Source organism: Oncorhynchus mykiss, chromosome 26 (genome assembly GCF_057628025.1).
Source record: "Oncorhynchus mykiss isolate SJ-2025 chromosome 26, ASM5762802v1, whole genome shotgun sequence".
Classification (NCBI taxonomy): domain Eukaryota; kingdom Metazoa; phylum Chordata; class Actinopteri; order Salmoniformes; family Salmonidae; genus Oncorhynchus; species Oncorhynchus mykiss.
This window is the reverse complement of record NC_143047.1, coordinates 14,512,771-14,532,360: the sequence shown is the minus strand read 5'-3', so window position 1 is coordinate 14,532,360 and position 19,590 is coordinate 14,512,771. Positions and strand designations below refer to the sequence as shown.

Below are 19,590 nucleotides of genomic sequence, written 5' to 3'. Positions count from 1 at the left end.
GGGTCTCTCTCTTTATTGCCAGCAGACGCTAAAAAAAATGAAGAGAGGCCTCCCATTTCATACGGGGCAGGGCCGTGCAGGGAATGGGTAATGACGGCTGGAGTCCTGTGGGAGGTTAGCTCGGAGCCCTAAGCAGCCCTGCCTGCGGGGGACGGGGGACATGTCCCCCCCACATTCTGAAATTGCATTTTTGTCCGCACCAGTTTTATCATTGGAATGCGATACAAAACGAGGTAACGGTGTGCTTTAGGACCATGCGGACGCCTCCGAGCGGTCAGGTAGGCTGTTTGGAGTATTAATCCGACTGGATTAAAACCAAAGTTGTGCCCCTGGTCCACACTACAGTACAGCACGCAGCCCTAGCCTCTCTCACTCCTGACAACTCCATCTCTCCCTACCTCCCACTCACTATTTCTCTCTTCCCCTCCCTCTCATAGAAACTCACTGGTGAAGAGGTGGTGGTTGTTCTTCCTCAGTTTGAGGGCTCTCTCGTAGAGTTTCCTGGCTGACTTCCTGGACTCGGGGCACAGCCTGGTTCTCATGGTCTTGACGCCCTGCTTGCTGTCCGGGTTGAGGAACACCACGATGGGGTACCACTGGGCGTAGTTCAGACGGTCCACAGCGTTGGGGGTGATGTCCAGCACAGCATGCCGGTCCTAAGGACACCCCCCCCCCATAAAGAAATAATGAATATCTGATCTAAATACGAACACTAAAAGGTTTGCTCAGACTGCTGTTTTAGACTATATTTTTCATATATTGGTCAAATAAAAACGTTCATAATTCAATGAACACCAGAGAGCAGTAGTGAGCCATGGATGAGTCTACCTATGGATGTGTGTGTGTGTGTACTATATGTGCTTTAAGAGGGGATCTGTCTGTGAGTGCATGCGCGTGTGTTTGTGTGTGCATGCGTATCCGTGTATTAAGTAGTCTCACTCACCCGGTCAATGATCTGTTTAATAGTGTGGAGGCGAATGATCCCAGAGCTCCGCTGGTCTTTTCCTGCGTCTTTGGGCTCACTCTCTGCAGAGGGGGAGAAGGGACAGTGTTACGGTGTCATATTACTGCAGAGCTCACTATACATCTCAGCTCATTACCTTCACCCTAATGCATGCAATATGCCTTAAGCACATTTCAAAACATAAAATAGAGGTAGTGTCATTATGAATGTGCGCGTGCAACTACAGACATTACAGTACAGTATAATCCGTAATGCAGGAAATGTGTTACATGTGTGAAAAGCATTGAAGTGGGATAATGCACATACAAGAAGATAGGGAATCATTTCAAATAGATTCATGATTCAAATTTTAAAATGGATATAAAAGTCAGGGGAGTTAAGCAGGAATGTTCTAAAAAGGTTAATTATTTAAACATGGCTAGCCTGGCCTTATCGGTCGATCTGCCAACATAAGGTAATGACCCTTCGAGAGGCCAGCTGACCTGGGTGCAGTTTCACTACTCAGAACTCAACACTTATCACAGGATCTGGCACAGAAATGGCCTCTTATCTTTCACCACTCAACTCTACAAAAGCAGCATTCTAAATTGCAGAGTGCTAACATCACTAGCCCTTACAATTCCAGTCATAAACACACCAATGTCATAAGGCATCGTCTCCAATCAAATGTAAAAGTTGACATTTTAAATACAGATTATGGTGTAGTCCGCACACAGACATTAGGGGCTTGGGAATTAATAATGAAGACTAGTACTGTTATGTATACAGTGTATTATCTATAGGATTTTGACTGTACCATGGGTACATGCTCCATAACTAGCTATATTCAGTCATTCCACAACCTCCCTACAGGCTGAAACAGGCCACACATGACCAACTACAGAAAACACATCTACGGTACAGAGGGTAGGCTACCACCTAGCTAACTAGCATGAATTAGCACTGATACAAACAAGTTGATGCACTTCATGACATACTTTCCACTCCTTCATGTTGCTGTGTTTCTGAAAAGAAAATACAAGGTTTACAGAGATATAGGTTACGCAAAATACGTCCAAGGCTGGAATCACTTTACATGTGGATTTTGGAGTAGTGCACTTAGGAAAATTGAAATTCAATACTGTCGAGGGTGTTAGAATTAACACTACATGCTAAAGATGCTAGCTACTCCCTCAAGTGGACCTGGAGTAGGCAGATGAGGGCGCCCTCTAGGCTCTAACACAGAGCTGCTCTAAGCACTGTGTTACTCCAGCTGTGTATGTGTGTGAGACACGGCTGAGACAGACAGTGAGATGGCTACTAATGGCTAGCTAAAGGCTACTCACTGGCCAGCTCAAACAGGTCAGGCTCCTCTCTGGCCAGCTTCTCTCGTGCCACGTCTGCGATGGACCCAAAGATCACCACAGGCCTTAGGAACCCAGCTGGATAACAGAAGACACAAAACACCATATTTGACAGTATCAACCCCTCTCAAGGCCCCAATTTGTAGGCAACAAACACATGGCTGCAATCCCATTTCTACACTTTTAGATTGAAGCAATGTACTGGGAAAGCATTCTCAGTGGTAAGCCAGTTTAGGTATTGTGATGTTTCCATGGACTCTGCTCTGGATATCACCTACCCTCTCTCAGCACCACCCTCTCATAGGCAGGGAACTTGGTCTGGACCGGCTGGGCAGACAGGTCCTCTCTGCTCTTCCTCAGGTTCCTCTTGGAGGTCCGCAGACCACGGAACCTCCAGAAGTCAGCCCTGTCACCCCCTGGCGTTTTGGGGAGGGTGTACTGCACACTGGACAACTGCTCTGCCCTGTGGGAGGGGGAACAGAGTGGTGTCAGGCAACAGGCAATTGATTCAATGATTGGATTTCAATGGAAACTGCGAACATGTCCTCAGTTTATTTTTTAATTTGTGCAGTTAATGACTCATTTACAGCCCTGTTATTCTATACAACTTACCTCGATTCTTATTTATTTATTTTCTCCCCAATTTCGTAGTATCCAATAGCTAGTTATAGTCTTGTCCCATCGCTGCAACTCCCGTACGGACTCGGGAGAGGCCAAGGTCGAGAGTCATGCGTCCTCCGAAACACGACCCCTGCCAACAGCACTGCTTCTTGACACGCTGCCCGCTTAACCTGGAAGCCAGCCGCACCAATGTGTCGGAGGAAACACCATACACCTGGCGACCATGTCAGCGTGCACGGCGCCCGGCCCGCCACAGGTGTCGATAGAGCGCGATGGGACAAGCACATCCCGGCCGGCCAAACCCTCCCCTAACCCGGACGACGCTGGGCCAATTGTGCGCCGCCCCATGGGTCTCCTGGTCGCGGGTGGGTGGACTCAAACCAGGATCTCTAGCAGCACAGCTAGTACTGCGATGCAGTGCCTTAGACTACTGCACCACTCGTTAGGCCACCTCTATTCTATTCTGAAATACTTCTATACCTTTACATAACCTAGAATTCAGTAAACATTTGACTGAAGAGGACACAGGCATGGCCAGGGACACAACGTGGCTGAGTAGCCACGGTGCACCGAGTATAATGGTTACGTTAACATATGCAGGTGACAAATATTGTGTCACGCTGGTATGTTGGGAGCACTGTGAGGTTCCCCTGTCTGCACCATGGTGTGGAATGCCTCTCTCCCTCTAAACATAGCCAGGGGCTGTAGGTCAGGCCAGGCCTAGACTCCAACAGGGACTCTGTCAATCTGCTGTTTCATTATGAATAGATAGTCTCCTGCCCTCACAGGACCCATAGTGAAAATGCCTTCTCACTAGAACAGTTGTCACCTGTGTAATTGAGACTAGGGGTGATGTTAATGTGTCCTACTTTACACAGCCTAGTTCATCATCTTATGTTAGGGTTGTTGTTTACCATCTCTACACCGACAGCAAGGCTGCTGGTGTCTTATTTGACTAATCCCGTCGACCCCCCCCCTAGCTACCTTACCCTCTCCACAGAGGGTCTGCTGAACTCTACACTACTGGTTCTACTGGTTCTAGTTGGGGATGTTGTCTCTCTCCTGTATTCTACCGGTTCTTGTTGGGGATGATGTCTCTCTCCTGTATTCTACCTGTTCTTGTTGGGGATGATGCATCTCTCCTGTATTCTACCTGTTCTAGTTGGGGATAATGCATCTCTCCTGTATTCTACCTGTTCTAGTTGGGGATAATGCATCTCTCCTGTATTCTACCTGTTCTTGTTGGGGATGATGTCACTCTCCCGTATTCCACCTGTTCTTGTTGGGGATGATGCATCTCTCCTGTATTCTACCTATTCTAGTTGGGGATAATGCATCTCTCCTGTATTCTACCTGTTCTAGTTGGGGATGATGTCACTCTCCCGTATTCTACCGGTTCTTGTTGGGGATGATGTCTCTCTCCTGTATTCTACCTGTTCTTGTTGGGGATGATGCATCTCTCCTGTATTCTACCTGTTCTAGTTGGGGATAATGCATCTCTCCTGTATTCTACCTGTTCTAGTTGGGGATAATGCATCTCTCCTGTATTCTACCTGTTCTAGTTGGGGATAATGCATCTCTCCTGTATTCTACCTATTCTAGTTGGGGATAATGCATCTCTCCTGTATTCCACCTGTTCTTGTTGGGGATGATGTCTCTCTCCTGTATTCTACCTGTTCTAGTTGGGGATGATGTCACTCTCCCGTATTCTACCGGTTCTTGTTGGGGATGATGTCTCTCTCCTGTATTCTACCTGTTCTTGTTGGGGATGATGCATCTCTCCTGTATTCTACCTGTTCTAGTTGGGGATAATGCATCTCTCCTGTATTCTACCTGTTCTAGTTGGGGATAATGCATCTCTCCTGTATTCTACCTGTTCTAGTTGGGGATAATGCATCTCTCCTGTATGCTACCTGTTCTTGTTGGGGATGATGTCACTCTCCCGTATTCCACCTGTTCTTGTTGGGGATGATGCATCTCTCCTGTATTCTACCTATTCTAGTTGGGGATAATGCATCTCTCCTGTATTCTACCTGTTCTAGTTGGGGATGATGTCACTCTCCCGTATTCCACCTGTTCTTGTTGGGGATGATGTCTCTCTCCTGTATTCTACCTGTTCTAGTTGGGGATGATGTCACTCTCCCGTATTCCACCTGTTCTTGTTGGGGATGATGTCTCTCTTCTGTATTCTACCTGTTCTAGTTGGGGATGATGTCTCTCTCCCGTATTCCACCTGTTCTTGTTGGGGATGATGCATCTCTCCTGTATTCTACCTGTTCTTGTTGGGGATGATGTCTCTCTCCTGTATTCCACCTGTTCTTATTGGGGATGATGCCTCTCTCCTGTATTCCACCTGTTCTTGTTGGGGATGATGCCTCTCTCCTGTATTCGACCTGTTCTTGTTGGGGATGATGCCTCTCTTCTGTATTCTACCTGTTCTAGTTGGGGATGATGTCTCTCTCCTGTATTCTACCTGTTCTTGTTGGGGATGATGTCTCTCTCCTGTATTCTACCTGTTCTTGTTGGGGATGATGTCTCTCTCCTGTATTCTACCTGTTCTTGTTGGGGATGATGTCTCTCTCCTGTATTCTACCTGTTCTAGTTGGGGATGATGTCTCTCTCCTGTATTCTACCTGTTCTAGTTGGGGATGATGTCTCTCTCCCGTATTCCACCTGTTCTTGTTGGGGATGATGTCTCTCTCCTGTATTCTACCTGTTCTTGTTGGGGATGACGTCTCTCTCCTGTATTCTACCTGTTCTTGTTGGGGATGATGTCTCTCTCCTGTATTCTACCTGTTCTTGTTGGGGATGATGTCTCTCTCCTGTATTCTACCTGTTCTAGTTGGGGATGATGTCTCTCTCCCGTATTCCACCTGTTCTTGTTGGGGATGATGTCTCTCTCCTGTATTCTACCTGTTCTTGTTGGGGATGATGTCTCTCTCCTGTATTCTACCTGTTCTAGTTGGGGATGATGTCTCTCTCCCGTATTCCACCTGTTCTTGTTGGGGATGATGCCTCTCTCCTGTATTCTACCTGTTCTTGTTGGGGATGATGCCTCTCTCCACCTCCTGGTGGTTCTTGCCAATGCGTATGGCGAGCCAGGAGCCCAGCTTGCCGTTGTAGAGGGTGTCCACTACACGGAACACCTCTCCCTTGTTGAAGCTCAGGCCATACGGAGACTCCTTCTCATACTCAAAGTGGGTTCGGATGTAGAACGAGTCGCCCACATCCGACTCCACTATCCGACGGTAAACTGGTAGAAGAAGAAATTAAGTAGGGATAAATGTTCAGCTATACAATTGAACGTGTGTGTACAGTTCACATGTAACCAGGTTAACTTAAAATGTGTGTTTCTGTGCAAACTCAAACCTTTACTCTCTCTGACCCGGTCAAGATCGCAACGTTCATTTATCTAACATCTGTTGTCCCCCCCATGTTACTCACCATCCTTCTTCTTCTGGGCCAGAATAGTGACCTCTTCACCCCTGGGAAGGTCTAGGAGGAACAGCACAGCCTCCTCTCGGATGATGTTAGCAAAGTCTACGTTATTTACCTACAGAGAGGAGGGCGAGAGAAGAACAGAGACTTTCAGCGCTCCAGGGTTCAGGCCAGTCTACTTCCCCACCTCAACCCCTGTAGTCCCCAGCACAATACCACGTTTATTTACCCTGCTGCAGAGCCAGCGTTTGAACCAGGAACACATGGGGTTGAATCATAGAGAACAACCTTTATCCTCCTTAGAAAGGAGACTTCAAGTCTTTATCTCAACTAGTCACACTGTGAAGGCCAGGAAACACTCACAGGCTCCCTGCCCAGGGGTGGAAAACAACATCCTGGGCTGTGTCTGAAACAGCACCCTATTATCTATAGTGCACTACCTTTCCCTACATAGTGAAGAGGTCAAAAGTAGTGCACTATATAGTGAATAGGGTGCCATTTGGGACACATTCCTGGAAGCCCACTCATAGGGAATCGCACAGAGTCTAGAGATGTGTTTGTACAGCAGGGAGGGAGGCTAGCAAAGAGGAGGAGTTAGCCCTCCCCACATACCACCTTGACCCTTACTGTGGTGTGGGAGGAACACAAAGCATGGTGTGTTTCGTTAAAATGTGTGGCTAGTAATAAACATGATTAAATGAATCCAACTCTGATATCAGAGGGGACTTCCATCAACAATACTTCAGACAGGGCCTGAGAACAACAACAACGACCTCTATTGTGCGGTTCAGAGTAAACAAAGGAAAGACAGAGAAGAGAAGAGCCAGGCGATGACCTCAGACTGATCCACCGTAATCACCATTTTCTATCTAACATCACTATGACCAGCGACCACACAGTAACACAAGGCTAGTGGGTCACATAGTTTCACAAAGTGTTTCCAACTAAGCGTGGGCAGCGATTAGACCGTTACCAGAACTACAGCAGATGTTCTCCAGCTAGTACAGAACATACCCTTTATCCACTGTGGGAAAAGAACACGTCAAACCACACATCCTGCGCACTTTCAAAAGAGAAAACTTTACAATGGCCTTGTTGACAAAAATGTGACAATCATACCCAACAGCTAATAATAATACAATGTGTAAAGAAGATATTACTGTTTGAGATAGACTTCTTACCCTGAGAATCTGGTCTCCTTCCTCCAGACCTTCCTTGGCAGCTGGGCTGTCCTCCAGGACTCCGGCTACAAAGATGCCCACGTCGTTCCCTCCGGCCAGCCTCAGGCCAACACTCTCCCCCTTCTTAAACTTCACCAGCTTCATACTCGGCCTGCATGGGGAGTGGGCATCATACACAAACAGACGTTTAGAGACACTACTGTTCTACAGGGAGCCATTACAAATCAGCAAATAACACGGTACTGAAATAAATGGAAATAATAACATGGCTTTAACAGGAGGACTGTGGGTTACCTGAGGATGCTGTCATCATGACCAGCGCTGGGCACTGGGGCGTCAGAGGGGCTGACTGGCAGGTCCACATCAGGCTGGCCAGGCTGGGCATACACTGGCTTTGGTTCTACAGGACCAACACACACACACTTTGGTCACATACTGATAGTATGATCACACACACATGTAAACACACTGACCTGGAATGTGAATGTAAAGATTATCTGAGTTAAGTTGAAATAGCTACGGGAATAGGTCTACATTACGTAAGGGCTTCATGAGAAACTCTGTTTTCCTGGGACCCAAGCTCATGAAAACATGACCCCTTTCGGGGGGCCCCGAAAGGGGTCATTGAGCACACAGCCATACAATCTCCATAGACAAACATTGGCAGTAGAATGGCCTTTACTGAAGAGCTCAGTGATTTTCAACGTGGCACAGTCATAGAATGCCACCTTTAAGTGCTGTTATTGTGAAGTGGAAACATCTAGGAGCAACAACGGCTCGGCCGCGAAGTGGTAGGCCACAAAAGCTCACAGAACGGGACCGGCGAGTGCTGAAGCACGTAAAAACGTCTGTCCTCGGTTGCAACATGCACTAGTGAGTTCCAAACTGCCTCTGGTAGCAATGTCAGCACAAGAACGGTTTGTCGGGAGCCTTATGAAATTGGTTTCCATGGCCGAGCAGCCGCACACAAGCCTAAGATCAACAAGCGCAATGCCAAGCATCCGCTGGAGAGGTGAAAAGCTCGCCGCCATTGGACTCTGGAGCAGTGAAAACACGTTCTCTGGAGAAAAAAACACGTTCTCTTGAGAACCATGCCAGGAGAACGCTACCTGCCCGAATGCATAGTGCCAACTGTAAGGTTTGGTGGAGGAGGAATAATGGTCTGGGCTGTTTTTCATGGTTCATGCTAGGTCCCATAGCTCCAGTGAAGGGAAATCTTAACACTACAGCATACCATGATATTCTAGACAATTCTCTGGTTTCAAATTTGTGGCAACAGTTTGGGGAAGGCCCTTTCCTGTTTCAGCATGACAATGCCCCAGTGCACAAAGTGAGGTCCATACAGAAATGGTTTGTTGAGATGGTGTGGGAGACTTGACTGGCCTGCACAGAGCCCTGACCTTAACCCCATCGAACACCTTTGGGATGAATTGGAACACCGACTGCGAGCCAGGCCTAATCGCCCAACATCAAAGCCCGACCTCTCTAATGTTGTTGTGGCTGAATGGAATCAAGTCCCCTTTGAAATGTTCCCACATCTAGTAGAAAGCCTTCCCAGAAGAGTGGAGGCTGTTACAGCAGCAAAGGGGGGAACAACTCCATATTAATGCCCATGAATTTGCAATGAGATGTTCGATAAGCAGGTGTCCACATACTTTTGGTCATGTAGTGTATTTTAGTGGCCCCCCTCTTCACATTGGAGAGAAAATTTGAAGTGTTAAACTGAATTTCCTGCAATTCTACACATTTTTGCCATGGGGTGTAGAGAAATATTTGAAGTTTTAAAGCTACTTTCATGCAATTCTACATATTTTGCCATTACTTATGCCATGTTAATATGATATTTGAGTGAGAGTGACAAACAAAATCAATGGGGGCCCCCTGGAGGTCAGGGCACCTGGTCATGTGCCCTGTGTGTCTGGTCGGTATTCGTTTATGACAGTGGAGGCTGGTGGGAGGAACTATACGAGGTATGACTCATTGTAATGTCTGGAATGACGTGGAATGATGTGGTTTCCATATGTTTGATACTGCTACTTGATACTCCTCTGGTTCATGATTACAAGTTTACTGTAGATAGCTGGCTAGACTAACCTAGTAATAAAAACAATTGGTAGCTGACATGGCTAATTGAGTGACTGTCAGTGACTGACAAAAGAGAAGAATTGCTGATGCACAAACAAATTTCTAAATTGCACCTTGTGAATTATACTATTCTAACTCTCAACAGTAAGTTCAGACCCCGACTGTGTTCATAAATAAATAAAATATATTTAAATAATATATATAAATATGTATATTATTTAAATACAGTGCCTTGCGAAAGTATTCGGCCCCCTTGAACTTTGCGACCTTTTGCCACATTTCAGGCTTCAAACATAAAGATATAAAACTGTATTTTTTTGTGAAGAATCAACAACAAGTGGGACACAATCATGAAGTGGAACGACATTTATTGGATATTTCAAACTTTTTTAACAAATCAAAAACTGAAAAATTGGGCGTGCAAAATTATTCAGCCCCTTTACTTTCAGTGCAGCAAACTCTCTCCAGAAGTTCAGTGAGGATCTCTGAATGATCCAATGTTGACCTAAATGACTAATGATGATAAATACAATCCACCTGTGTGTAATCAAGTCTCCGTATAAATGCACCTGCACTGTGATAGTCTCAGAGGTCCGTCAAAAGCGCAGAGAGCATCATGAAGAACAAGGAACACAGCAGGCAGGTCCAAGATACTGTTGTGAAGAAGTTTAAAGACGGATTTGGATACAAAAAGATTTCCCAAGCTTTAAACATCCCAAGGAGCACTGTGCAAACGATAATATTGAAATGGAAGGAGTATCAGACCACTGCAAATCTACCAAGACGTGGCCGTCCCTCTAAACTTTCAGCTCATACAAGGAGAAGACTGATCAGAGATGCAGCCAAGAGGCCCATGATCACTCTGGATGAACTGCAGAGATCTACAGCTGAGGTGGGAGACTCTGTCCATAGGACAACAATCAGTCGTATATTGCACAAATCTGGCCTTTATGGAAGAGTGGCAAGAAGAAAGCCATTTCTTAAAGATATCCATAAAAAGTGTCGTTTAAAGTTTGCCACAAGCCACCTGGGAGACACACCAAACATGTGGAAGAAGGTGCTCTGGTCAGATGAAACCAAAATTGAACTTTTTGGCAACAATGCAAAACGTTATGTTTGGCGTAAAAGCAACACAGCTGAACACACATCCCCACTGTCAAACATGGTGGTGGCAGCATCATGGTTTGGGCCTGCTTTTCTTCAGCAGGGACAGGGAAGATGGTTAAAATTGATGGGAATATGGATGGAGCCAAATACAGGACCATTCTGGAAGAAAGCCTGATGGAGTCTGCAAAAGACCTGAGACTGGGACGGAGATTTGTCTTCCAACAAGACAATGATCCAAAACATAAAGCAAAATCTACAATGGAATGGTTCAAAAATAAACATATCCAGGTGTTAGAATGGCCAAGTCAAAGTCCAGACCTGAATCCAATCGAGAATCTGTGGAAAGAACTGAAAACTGCTGTTCACAAATGCTCTCCATCCAACCTCACTGAGCTCGAGCTGTTTTGCAAGGAGGAATGGGAAAAAATGTCAGTCTCTCGATGTGCAAAACTGATAGAGACATACCCCAAGCGACTTACAGCTGTAATCGCAGCAAAAGGTGGCGCTACAAAGTATTAATTTAAGGGGGCTGAATAATTTTGCACGCCCAATTTTTCAGTTTTTGATTTGTTAAAAAAGTTTGAAATATCCAATAAATGTCGTTCCACTTCATGATTGTGTCCCACTTGTTGTTGATTCTTCACAAAAAAATACAGTTTTATATCTTCATGTTTGAAGCCTGAAATGTGGCAAAGGGTCGCAAAGTTCAAGGGGGCCGAATACTTTCGCAAGGCACTGTATATATAGATATATTTAAATAATATATTTAAATAATAAATATATATAGTTTTTACTCTGACATGTCACAACCCACCATTAACATGTCCGTGACCCACTTTGGGTCGAGACCCATACTTTAAGAAAGGCTGCACTTGAGGAATGGACTACAGTACTATGGACTGGGCTTTTCTGATATGTGGGACAAGGAGTACAGAGCTCATTCCAATCCAGGGCAGAGGAGAGGGGGAAGCAAAGAGGGATAGGCACAGTACAGAGGAGTGTCAAGGCCTGTTTTGGTTCAGGCAGTTAGACAGGTGGAGGCAGCTGTGGAGGCAGCAGGGGCCCTGACTGACCTGGCAGCGGGGGCAGTTTGTCCTCTCTGGCCAGTGGCTGGACGCTGATGGCCTGGATTAGGGCCTCCTGGGAACCTTTAACAGGAGTCGACATCACCCCGGGCTTGGAAATCCTCTCCTCATCTCGACTTCTGTGGCTAGAAAAAGAAACAGTTGATTATTTATTTTGGGTTTGTTCATTATTTCCTTTGTAGGCCTACACAGTGAGATGAAGAATGGTAGCAATTATGAAAAGAGAACAGAAAGGTAGATGGATGAACCCCGAGTCTAATTAAAAAATATAAAGTATAGGAGACAAAACAATGTAGCATGACCTCTGCACCATCTCCACAGAGGGGTTCTGTTCTATAAAACTAATAACAGAGCTTCCTGCACAGGCTGTGTGGGGAAGGTCCTGCTGTTTTAGCCCTGGGACGTAGCTACGGTGATGGAGTGTGTGTGATCTGTGTGTGTTGTTATGAGAGCGCCGTATTACTGACATCACAGCATGGAATGAGTGATAAGGCATTAGGAACAGTCAAGAACGGCTAAAACTATAAGCAGTTAAAAAGGACGGCTGTCTTCCTCTCAAACTATATTAATAGGGTCAGGACCTAGTCTCTGCTGGCCCTGGTTTCACCTCGGCATTGACTGCATCAGCAGCAGAGCAGACTCCAGGTGCTTTCAGCTGTGTGGTCTAGAGACTGTCCTCTCAACCCTACAGTATCACTAACAACCACACAGAGACCAGAAACACTAAATCAGTCATACCGAAGCAGACATTTTTCTAAAATGTTTTGATTGAGAACTGTGTGCATTACAAATGATTCATTCCATTTCCCTTCTCAACCTTCTAACCAAACCACAGCAGCAGTGCTGTATACCTGCCAGAGCCAGTCCCAGCTCCAGCTCACGGCAGCCAGGCACTGAGTGTTCAGATCAGATGTGTGAATGCCGTGCTCCGTCTCTGCAGCTCTACTCGGCTGTTTCTAAGAACAATGGGCGAATTCCAGCCTGGTCACGTGACCCCGAAGCTGGCATCCAGCAGCTTTTTACACGGGACAAATTAAGTGGTAAGCTGCACTACAGCCTGACTGTGTCCCCATCTTACACCCAGCGCTCACTCACTCTCCCTCACACAGGACTTTAACAGGATAACATGCACTCACATCCCAAAGACAAAACCAGACTCAAACAACAGCAAAACGTGTTGGCTTGAAAAGTGAAATGGTGACCCTTGCATTTCTAGTATTCCATTTCCTGTCTTTGTGAGAACAAATGAAAACACTCCATTACAATCATTCAACAGTGGAATTCCAGATAATGTGGTTAAAGTTCAGAGTGCATTAGGGAATGGTGGAGATAAAGACATTAAAAAGGGCTGCAGGGCAGTCTGCGTTGCAAGGGATGAATTTCAACAAAGCTATAATCGCCTGTCTATTTGTCTGTCCGTCCGTCAGTCAGAAAGGGCCTGTTGGCCTGTCCTGGCACCGCACCTGTCCTCCCTGCCCTGTCCTGGAGGCAGCATATCAACTAAACATAAATCCCTACGTACTGCTTTCACCTTGCCTCCCTCCCTCCTTTCTCTCCTTTTCCAAACACAACCGTACACAAGGACCAAAGCAAAAAATCTGCAATCTGTTTCTTATTTCCTCCTGTGGCGTCAATCTAAGGTTACGCTGTATAAATGGACATCGCAACACAATAATCTTGTTGTGACAAAATGTGCTCTGCATCATGCAAAGAGGGATACCTTTATTTTGTAATTCCCACAGACCCCTGTCAAAACATCCATCTAAAATGGGACAGTTGCACAGCTTTTTTTATTTAGTAGTTATTTGAGGAAAATCCCTTACAAAACCAAATGCAGGAGGCTAACTAACATTTTCACAGTTCAATGAGGTACTTTCACAAAGACGTTTTTTATTTCAGGTAAGTCAATTAGTCAAGTGTTGATTACAATGACGACCTGATTCCATATTAGGGAATGGTTTCTCACAGGGACAAGAGGAAAATTTAACTATAGAGAAAACCTCAACTCTGTGAACCGTCTGATTCTGGGGCAAATCTCTGTGGGAAGCGTGTCAAATTCCTGCCTGGCCTCCTGCATAGCTAATACATACTGTGATGACTACTGCATGCATACTGGTCTGGTTATAGCCAATCCCTGCTGACACTCACCATTTAGTCCCTCTTGACTGACATTGGCTTAGAACTAGACTACCAACATTCAACCAAAGTGCTCAAGGCTCAGGAATACAACATATATTATGCTACTCATTGTGTATGTACACGAAGACAAGTAACGCCAATTCAAAATCCCCAAACCTAAAGGCTAACTCTGGAAAGAAAACAAGACAGAAAGAGCGATGTAGATCAGTAGTACTAAACTAAGTACAAGCCTAAACTCTAGGATGGTCTCAACAACTACTGGCAGGGTGTTTTTGTGACATTGTGACACTTACAGTGGGAGTATTCTGTATAAGAATGTCCCTGCGTTCCTGCATTGAGACAAGAATTGTTATTCCACAGTATTGTTGACAGTTATATTGGGGCTGATTTACGGCAATTGGTTACTGGAGTGGCTTGGTGACAAACAGGCAGCTGTAAATCACTAACAATTGGTCCCTCCAGATATCTAGCATCTATCTAGCCAGGCATTCATTCATCCCAGCCTCTGATGACGAATTGACTTTAATGCCATTACACAATGTTCTCCACTGCCTCAAGTGGGTACTAAGTTTTCCATGGAGTTGTTGATTTGCCATTCATCTGATTCCATATGGGTTGACAGGGCTTGGGGTTAAGACCCAGAGCATTGAGGAGAGACCAGTACCGCTATGAAGTACCAACCAACCGGCTGTCAGTTTCCCATTTCAGATCAATGCTACAGCTGCTTATTTGCATTAACGCCATCATATCAGGATGTCTACAAAACCCTACAGCAGCACTGAGGAGGGAGCTAAAGACAGGTACAAACACAGAGTGCTCAGCAACTACAGGGGGCTACGGGATGCTAAATGTATGTCAAATCTCTGTCAAATAAAAAGGACTGTTCACTGCGATTCAAAAAGGACAGAACCAATGCTGGCAGAATCTGAAATGAGTTGGGCCTTTTCAGGTATCTGACCCTCCACACGTGTGCTCTGCAGCAGAAATAGCCAAACCAGGAAAGGGAATAGAGGACATGGTAGAGTTTGAAAGCAGAACACTTGACTTGAGTTGTGTTGTGTTTCGTTTTGAATCCAGGGCTTTCTCTCTACAGACCCTCTCCTCCAGGGCTCAGAGCCTTTCCGCTCGACACACGAGCTCCATCTGGGCAATCCATTCTCATCCTGGTTAATTGCTGTGATACGGCAGGCAGGCCGTGTGATCAGAAACCAGCAGCAGCCTTTCCTTCCACAGCTCTATCCCTCCCTCCAGCCCCTCTGGCGTCAACACACTACATACAGTCAGCCCGGCTAACAGCGCCAAGCCTCCTGTCCAATCTGAGAGGAACTGTCAAGCCGCGCTCAGTCAAGGCAACTCATCTACTGGTCTACTTCTCTGTCTAGCGACTATCTACTTAGTCAGCTACGCAGGCAGCTATGCAGGCAAGCCAGTCGCCACTACTTAATGTCTGTCAAAGCCGGTTACTGCATCTCTCCACTGCTTTCCACACAAACTTACTTTAGCCTCCAACTGAGGAGATCGAAAGAGAAAATTGTGCAACAGAGGAAAGAAACAAGACATTCAAATGACTGGGAAAATGGGAGAAATGAGGCACATGTTAATATTTAGACAGTTTATCAAATATATAGTTATCATTGTACTGACTGAGGCTCTGGCCCATTCCAGGCTGGTGGTTTCCTTTAGGTTGTGATGAGTTATTATGGACACTGTATATAGGGAGACTATATGGTGAGCTATAGGGAGGGGTGCAGGGGATGGGACATCGATGTGGAAAAGCATCAATATCCTCTCCTCTGCCTCTCTGTGACCTCTGACCCCTACAGCAGGTCATTATGGCACTGCTGGGGTCATAGAGCCACATATTTCTGTTCTATTCATCCTGTGTCTTCATTATCAATTGATTTATACACAGCCCTCTAGAAGTGCTGGTGATTAACACTAACTAACCACTTATGGGCTTTAACATGATGCACGATGAAGCTTGAGTTGCAGCGCTGTGGGTGTCTGTGTGATGTGTATGACAGCTGTCCTATGACGATTGTGTAATATGTGTGTGTGTGTGTGTGTGTGTGTGTGTGTGTGTGTGTGTGTGTGTAGCGTGTGTGTTTTCTTTACCTGCCATTGCTGATCTGCCGTGGTGAGTGTCGGGAGGGGTCCGAGGGCTCAGACCGGGTAGGGGAGCGGGATCGACTGCCCCGTGCTCGATCATGGGATCGAGAGGAATGGTCTGAGGTCAGTGAATGAATTTCTGAAATGTCTGTTAGAGCAAAGTGGTGTTTAGTATAGCGATTGAACCATTGAAAAAGAGATTGAAAAAGAGAGAGAAATCAGTAGGAAAAGGATTAAGTAGTAAGTTTTCCTTTTCAGATACCTCTGGGAAATTGCACCCTCATAAAATCATGCCATATTGTAAGCTAAACAAAACTGTGTTAATCAATATGAGGTTGTTAAAACACGAGATTGATTGAGGTTACCGTCCTGTAGAGAACGCACAGAGCTCCATCTCACCGTCTCGGTCGGAGTTGTTGCCGGAGGGAATGCTGTCGTCCATATCGGGGATGTTGAGCAACGTGGCTCTGTCGTCTCTCTGCACCACCATCTTTAACTTGCCCTTTGACCTCTCGATCAGCTTCTTAGCATCTATTAATGACAGGTTTTCGGTCACTGTGCCGTTAATCTGGGAGGAAAAAAAAGAGAGGCTGTTTAAGAAAGGATTCATTCTCATCATTGTACAGTTTAACTTTGGACTCGTGTAACAGCACACATACGCCAAAGCCATACCTGTCCATGGAGTAAAAGATATATAATGACGTTTAAAAATGTCTGCTATGCTTTAGCAAATGTTTCACATGCACAGTGCTTTACGTATGGTCACTTGCTGTGAGAGATTGAACATACCATCATACAATATTGCATAAAAATGAAATCACCACTCCTTGTTTAAATGTTTATACAGGAAGGCTAAAGTCCCACAACCACACGTTATCCCTCTTTCCTGTACACACTTTCATAGTTACTACACTTGTAAGACTTGAGATCTATACAATGACTTTTTTTAACATAGGACAGTCAGAATCCAGGGTCTACATTCTTGTGATGAGGTAGATCTTTCCCATCAGCGACCGACTAGTCAGGAACCAAAGAGAGTGATGGAATGCATGGAATGCTTGGTTACTGAGAAGCACACTAATGAACTTTGAACTCACATTACAGGCATCTCTCTCAGAGGGGACATATAAAACAGAGAAGGCTAGAATGACTAGATGTCACAGTGAAACGATGTGTTGTGTTGATGAAGTTCGTGTGAAGGTGTGACATTGTATATCCCTCCCCTCTCTAAGTCTTTGTGAGGCCCTGGCTACCTTCCAATATTCACACTAGCTTATTAGTGAATGCATGCCCAAAATATTGCCTCATGGGAAGTGGTGTGCTTAGTATATTTCTGCTCTGCATCTCAGTCCCTGTTTCTTTGAGTGCCCGTCAAAGGATTTGAACCGGTGGCATTCCCACTCCAGGTCATCGTGCATAACGACCAGCCCTATCATGTCTCTGGTTCTCACCTTCAGCACCACGTCTCCCTCCTGGATGTTTCCGTCCCGTGCTGCCAGGCTCTCTGGGGAGATGTCCTTCACAAAGATGTGGCTGGCCAAACGCAGACCATACTCTACTTTGAACAACAAAAACAAAACAATATTAGCAGAGCCCTGTGCAATACCACACCTTAAACTGTAGGGTCAAACTGACAACACAAAAGAAAGACCTAAGCTGGACATTGTGGCGCCCACCTTCATTCTTGCGGGACTTGACAAGGGTGACTTTGGCGGGGCGGGACGGTGTAGAGGAGCCTTGGGATCGGCCAGAGTGGGGTGAGATGCTCCTCTCTCGCGAGGCACTGTGTTCCCGCCGGCTGCTGTTGCTGCGTTCACGCTCGCGGTCATTCGTCCGCCTGCTGGCCGTGCCGCCGCTCGCCGCGCCATAGGCGCTGGTGGGCCCGCTGCGGCCGCTGTGCTGCTCGTAACCATCGTCTTCATCAGTGTCCTCTTCCTCGTGCTCGGACATAGTCTCCCTGTCCCCCGGGCGAGACACCGGGATCTGAACCTTTCGTTTTCTTCGGATTGTCTGTGGGGGAAAGAAAGGGACATAATGTCATTCTCAACCACCTCAAATGACCTCTTATTAACTCAATGAAGTGAGAAACGTGTCTAAATCCCTGGGGTGACATTCATAGAAGAGGAATGTATTTGCCGAGGGCCATAACGTTAAGGTTAGCCTGTTGTTCATTCCTCTGAGGAATACAACAACTCACTATTTTTGCGTTCTTTCCACTCTTCCGAAGCTGCTGCACTGCGTACGCATGCTCTACGTTGTCCATGGACACTGCGTTGACCATTACCACACGGTCATTTTCCCTGGAAGGAGAAGAGAAACAAGGAGGCTCAATCCCGGTCAGGATCTACATTGACCACTCCCAAATCAAGACCATAGCGGTAACATATAGGGCTGGTTACCCAGACACAGATTAAGGCTCGTCCTGAACTAAAAATCAGGCTCACAGAAAATCTCCATCGAAAGTGTTTTCTGCACTTACGATAAGAGTCCTTCTGCTGGGCCTCCCTTCAGGACGTCGGAGATGACAATGGAAGTCTCACCACTCTGGAAGTGAGGGTTGTCCCGGCCCCCTGAGATGGCTATGCCAAACCCAAACCCTGGGGCCTGCACACATCACACACACACACACACACAACAGAAGTTGGAGAGGACATGAGGTCTGGGACAACAGTGTATGTTTTCTTCAATTCCTCCATCTGAGTTTTTTGCCTGAATGCAATTGATGAACATAATACTGTACACAGTAGACTACATAGCCCATACTTCCTCAGTCCAGATAGCGTAGCAGATCCGATACATAGGAAAACACCCACAGATACTCTAAACTCTAGTCATTCTATTTAAGTCAAAAGGAAGCTATCATCAACCATCCCTTCATATAGCCTAGCTATAGCAAAATGATTAGTGTGTGTTATGACCATGGTTAGAAATCACACAGAGAGAGAGAGAGAGAGAGAGAGAGACAGAGAGAGAGAGAGAGAGAGAGAGAGAGAGAGAGAGAGAGAGAGAGAGAGAGAGAGAGAGAGAGAGAGACAGAGACAGAGAAACAGAGAGACAGACAGACAGACGGACGTGTCTGGCACAGTGATCTGATCTGCTCTCAGGTCTCTCTCCTCTCTAGTCAGTCTGTCACCTCTGACTGGAGCCTCCATTATCTTTTTTTCCTCCATTATCACAGCCAGCCTGACTCTGTCCTGACTCCTGATCTCCTGACAGATGGCCAGGCCAGGACGCCACTCAGGACTGGAGACTGAGAGGAGAGACACTTATAATAACCCTGATGGTGATCCGCTCGCTGGCACAACCACACATTGACTGCATGCCTCTAGCCTGGTCCCAGATCTGTTAGTGTCGTGGAGCCAACTCCTATGGTCGTTATGTTATTAAACATTGCACCCCTCCAGACAGCCAATGAGATAATCCATGTCAACACATCACCTGTTTCACTAGTCTAGTCCTGAGAGTGTATGTCATTGAAAAGTGTAAACACCAAAAAACTTAATAGCATGCTTACCACA

At 46.0% G+C, this 19,590-nt stretch overlaps 1 protein-coding gene across 50 annotated transcripts in view; it reads right to left on the bottom strand.

The window, feature by feature from the left end:
• LOC110506437 (tight junction protein 1) overlaps window positions 1–19,590 on the bottom strand; it is a 157,330-nt gene that overhangs the window by 37,468 nt on the left and 100,272 nt on the right. For 16 of the 50 annotated variants that reach the window (XM_036963727.2, XM_036963732.2, XM_036963733.2 and 13 more), the window contains 16 exons: window positions 18,552–18,676; window positions 18,270–18,372; window positions 17,749–18,082; window positions 17,524–17,630; window positions 16,472–16,640; window positions 16,079–16,220; window positions 11,813–11,949; window positions 7,842–7,947; window positions 7,548–7,698; window positions 6,373–6,481; window positions 5,962–6,181; window positions 2,586–2,770; window positions 2,290–2,385; window positions 1,942–1,968; window positions 944–1,026; window positions 446–656 (listed from right to left, as the gene is read on the bottom strand). In XM_036963727.2, the coding sequence (XP_036819622.2) occupies window positions 446–656; window positions 944–1,026; window positions 1,942–1,968; window positions 2,290–2,385; window positions 2,586–2,770; window positions 5,962–6,181; window positions 6,373–6,481; window positions 7,548–7,698; window positions 7,842–7,947; window positions 11,813–11,949; window positions 16,079–16,220; window positions 16,472–16,640; window positions 17,524–17,630; window positions 17,749–18,082; window positions 18,270–18,372; window positions 18,552–18,676 (2,305 nt within the window). The remainder of the gene's footprint in view (window positions 1–445; window positions 657–943; window positions 1,027–1,941; window positions 1,969–2,289; window positions 2,386–2,585; window positions 2,771–5,961; window positions 6,182–6,372; window positions 6,482–7,547; window positions 7,699–7,841; window positions 7,948–11,812; window positions 11,950–16,078; window positions 16,221–16,471; window positions 16,641–17,523; window positions 17,631–17,748; window positions 18,083–18,269; window positions 18,373–18,551; window positions 18,677–19,590) is intronic. The other 34 variants (XM_036963730.2, XM_090222184.1, XM_090222186.1 and 31 more) reach the window with 3 other exon arrangements.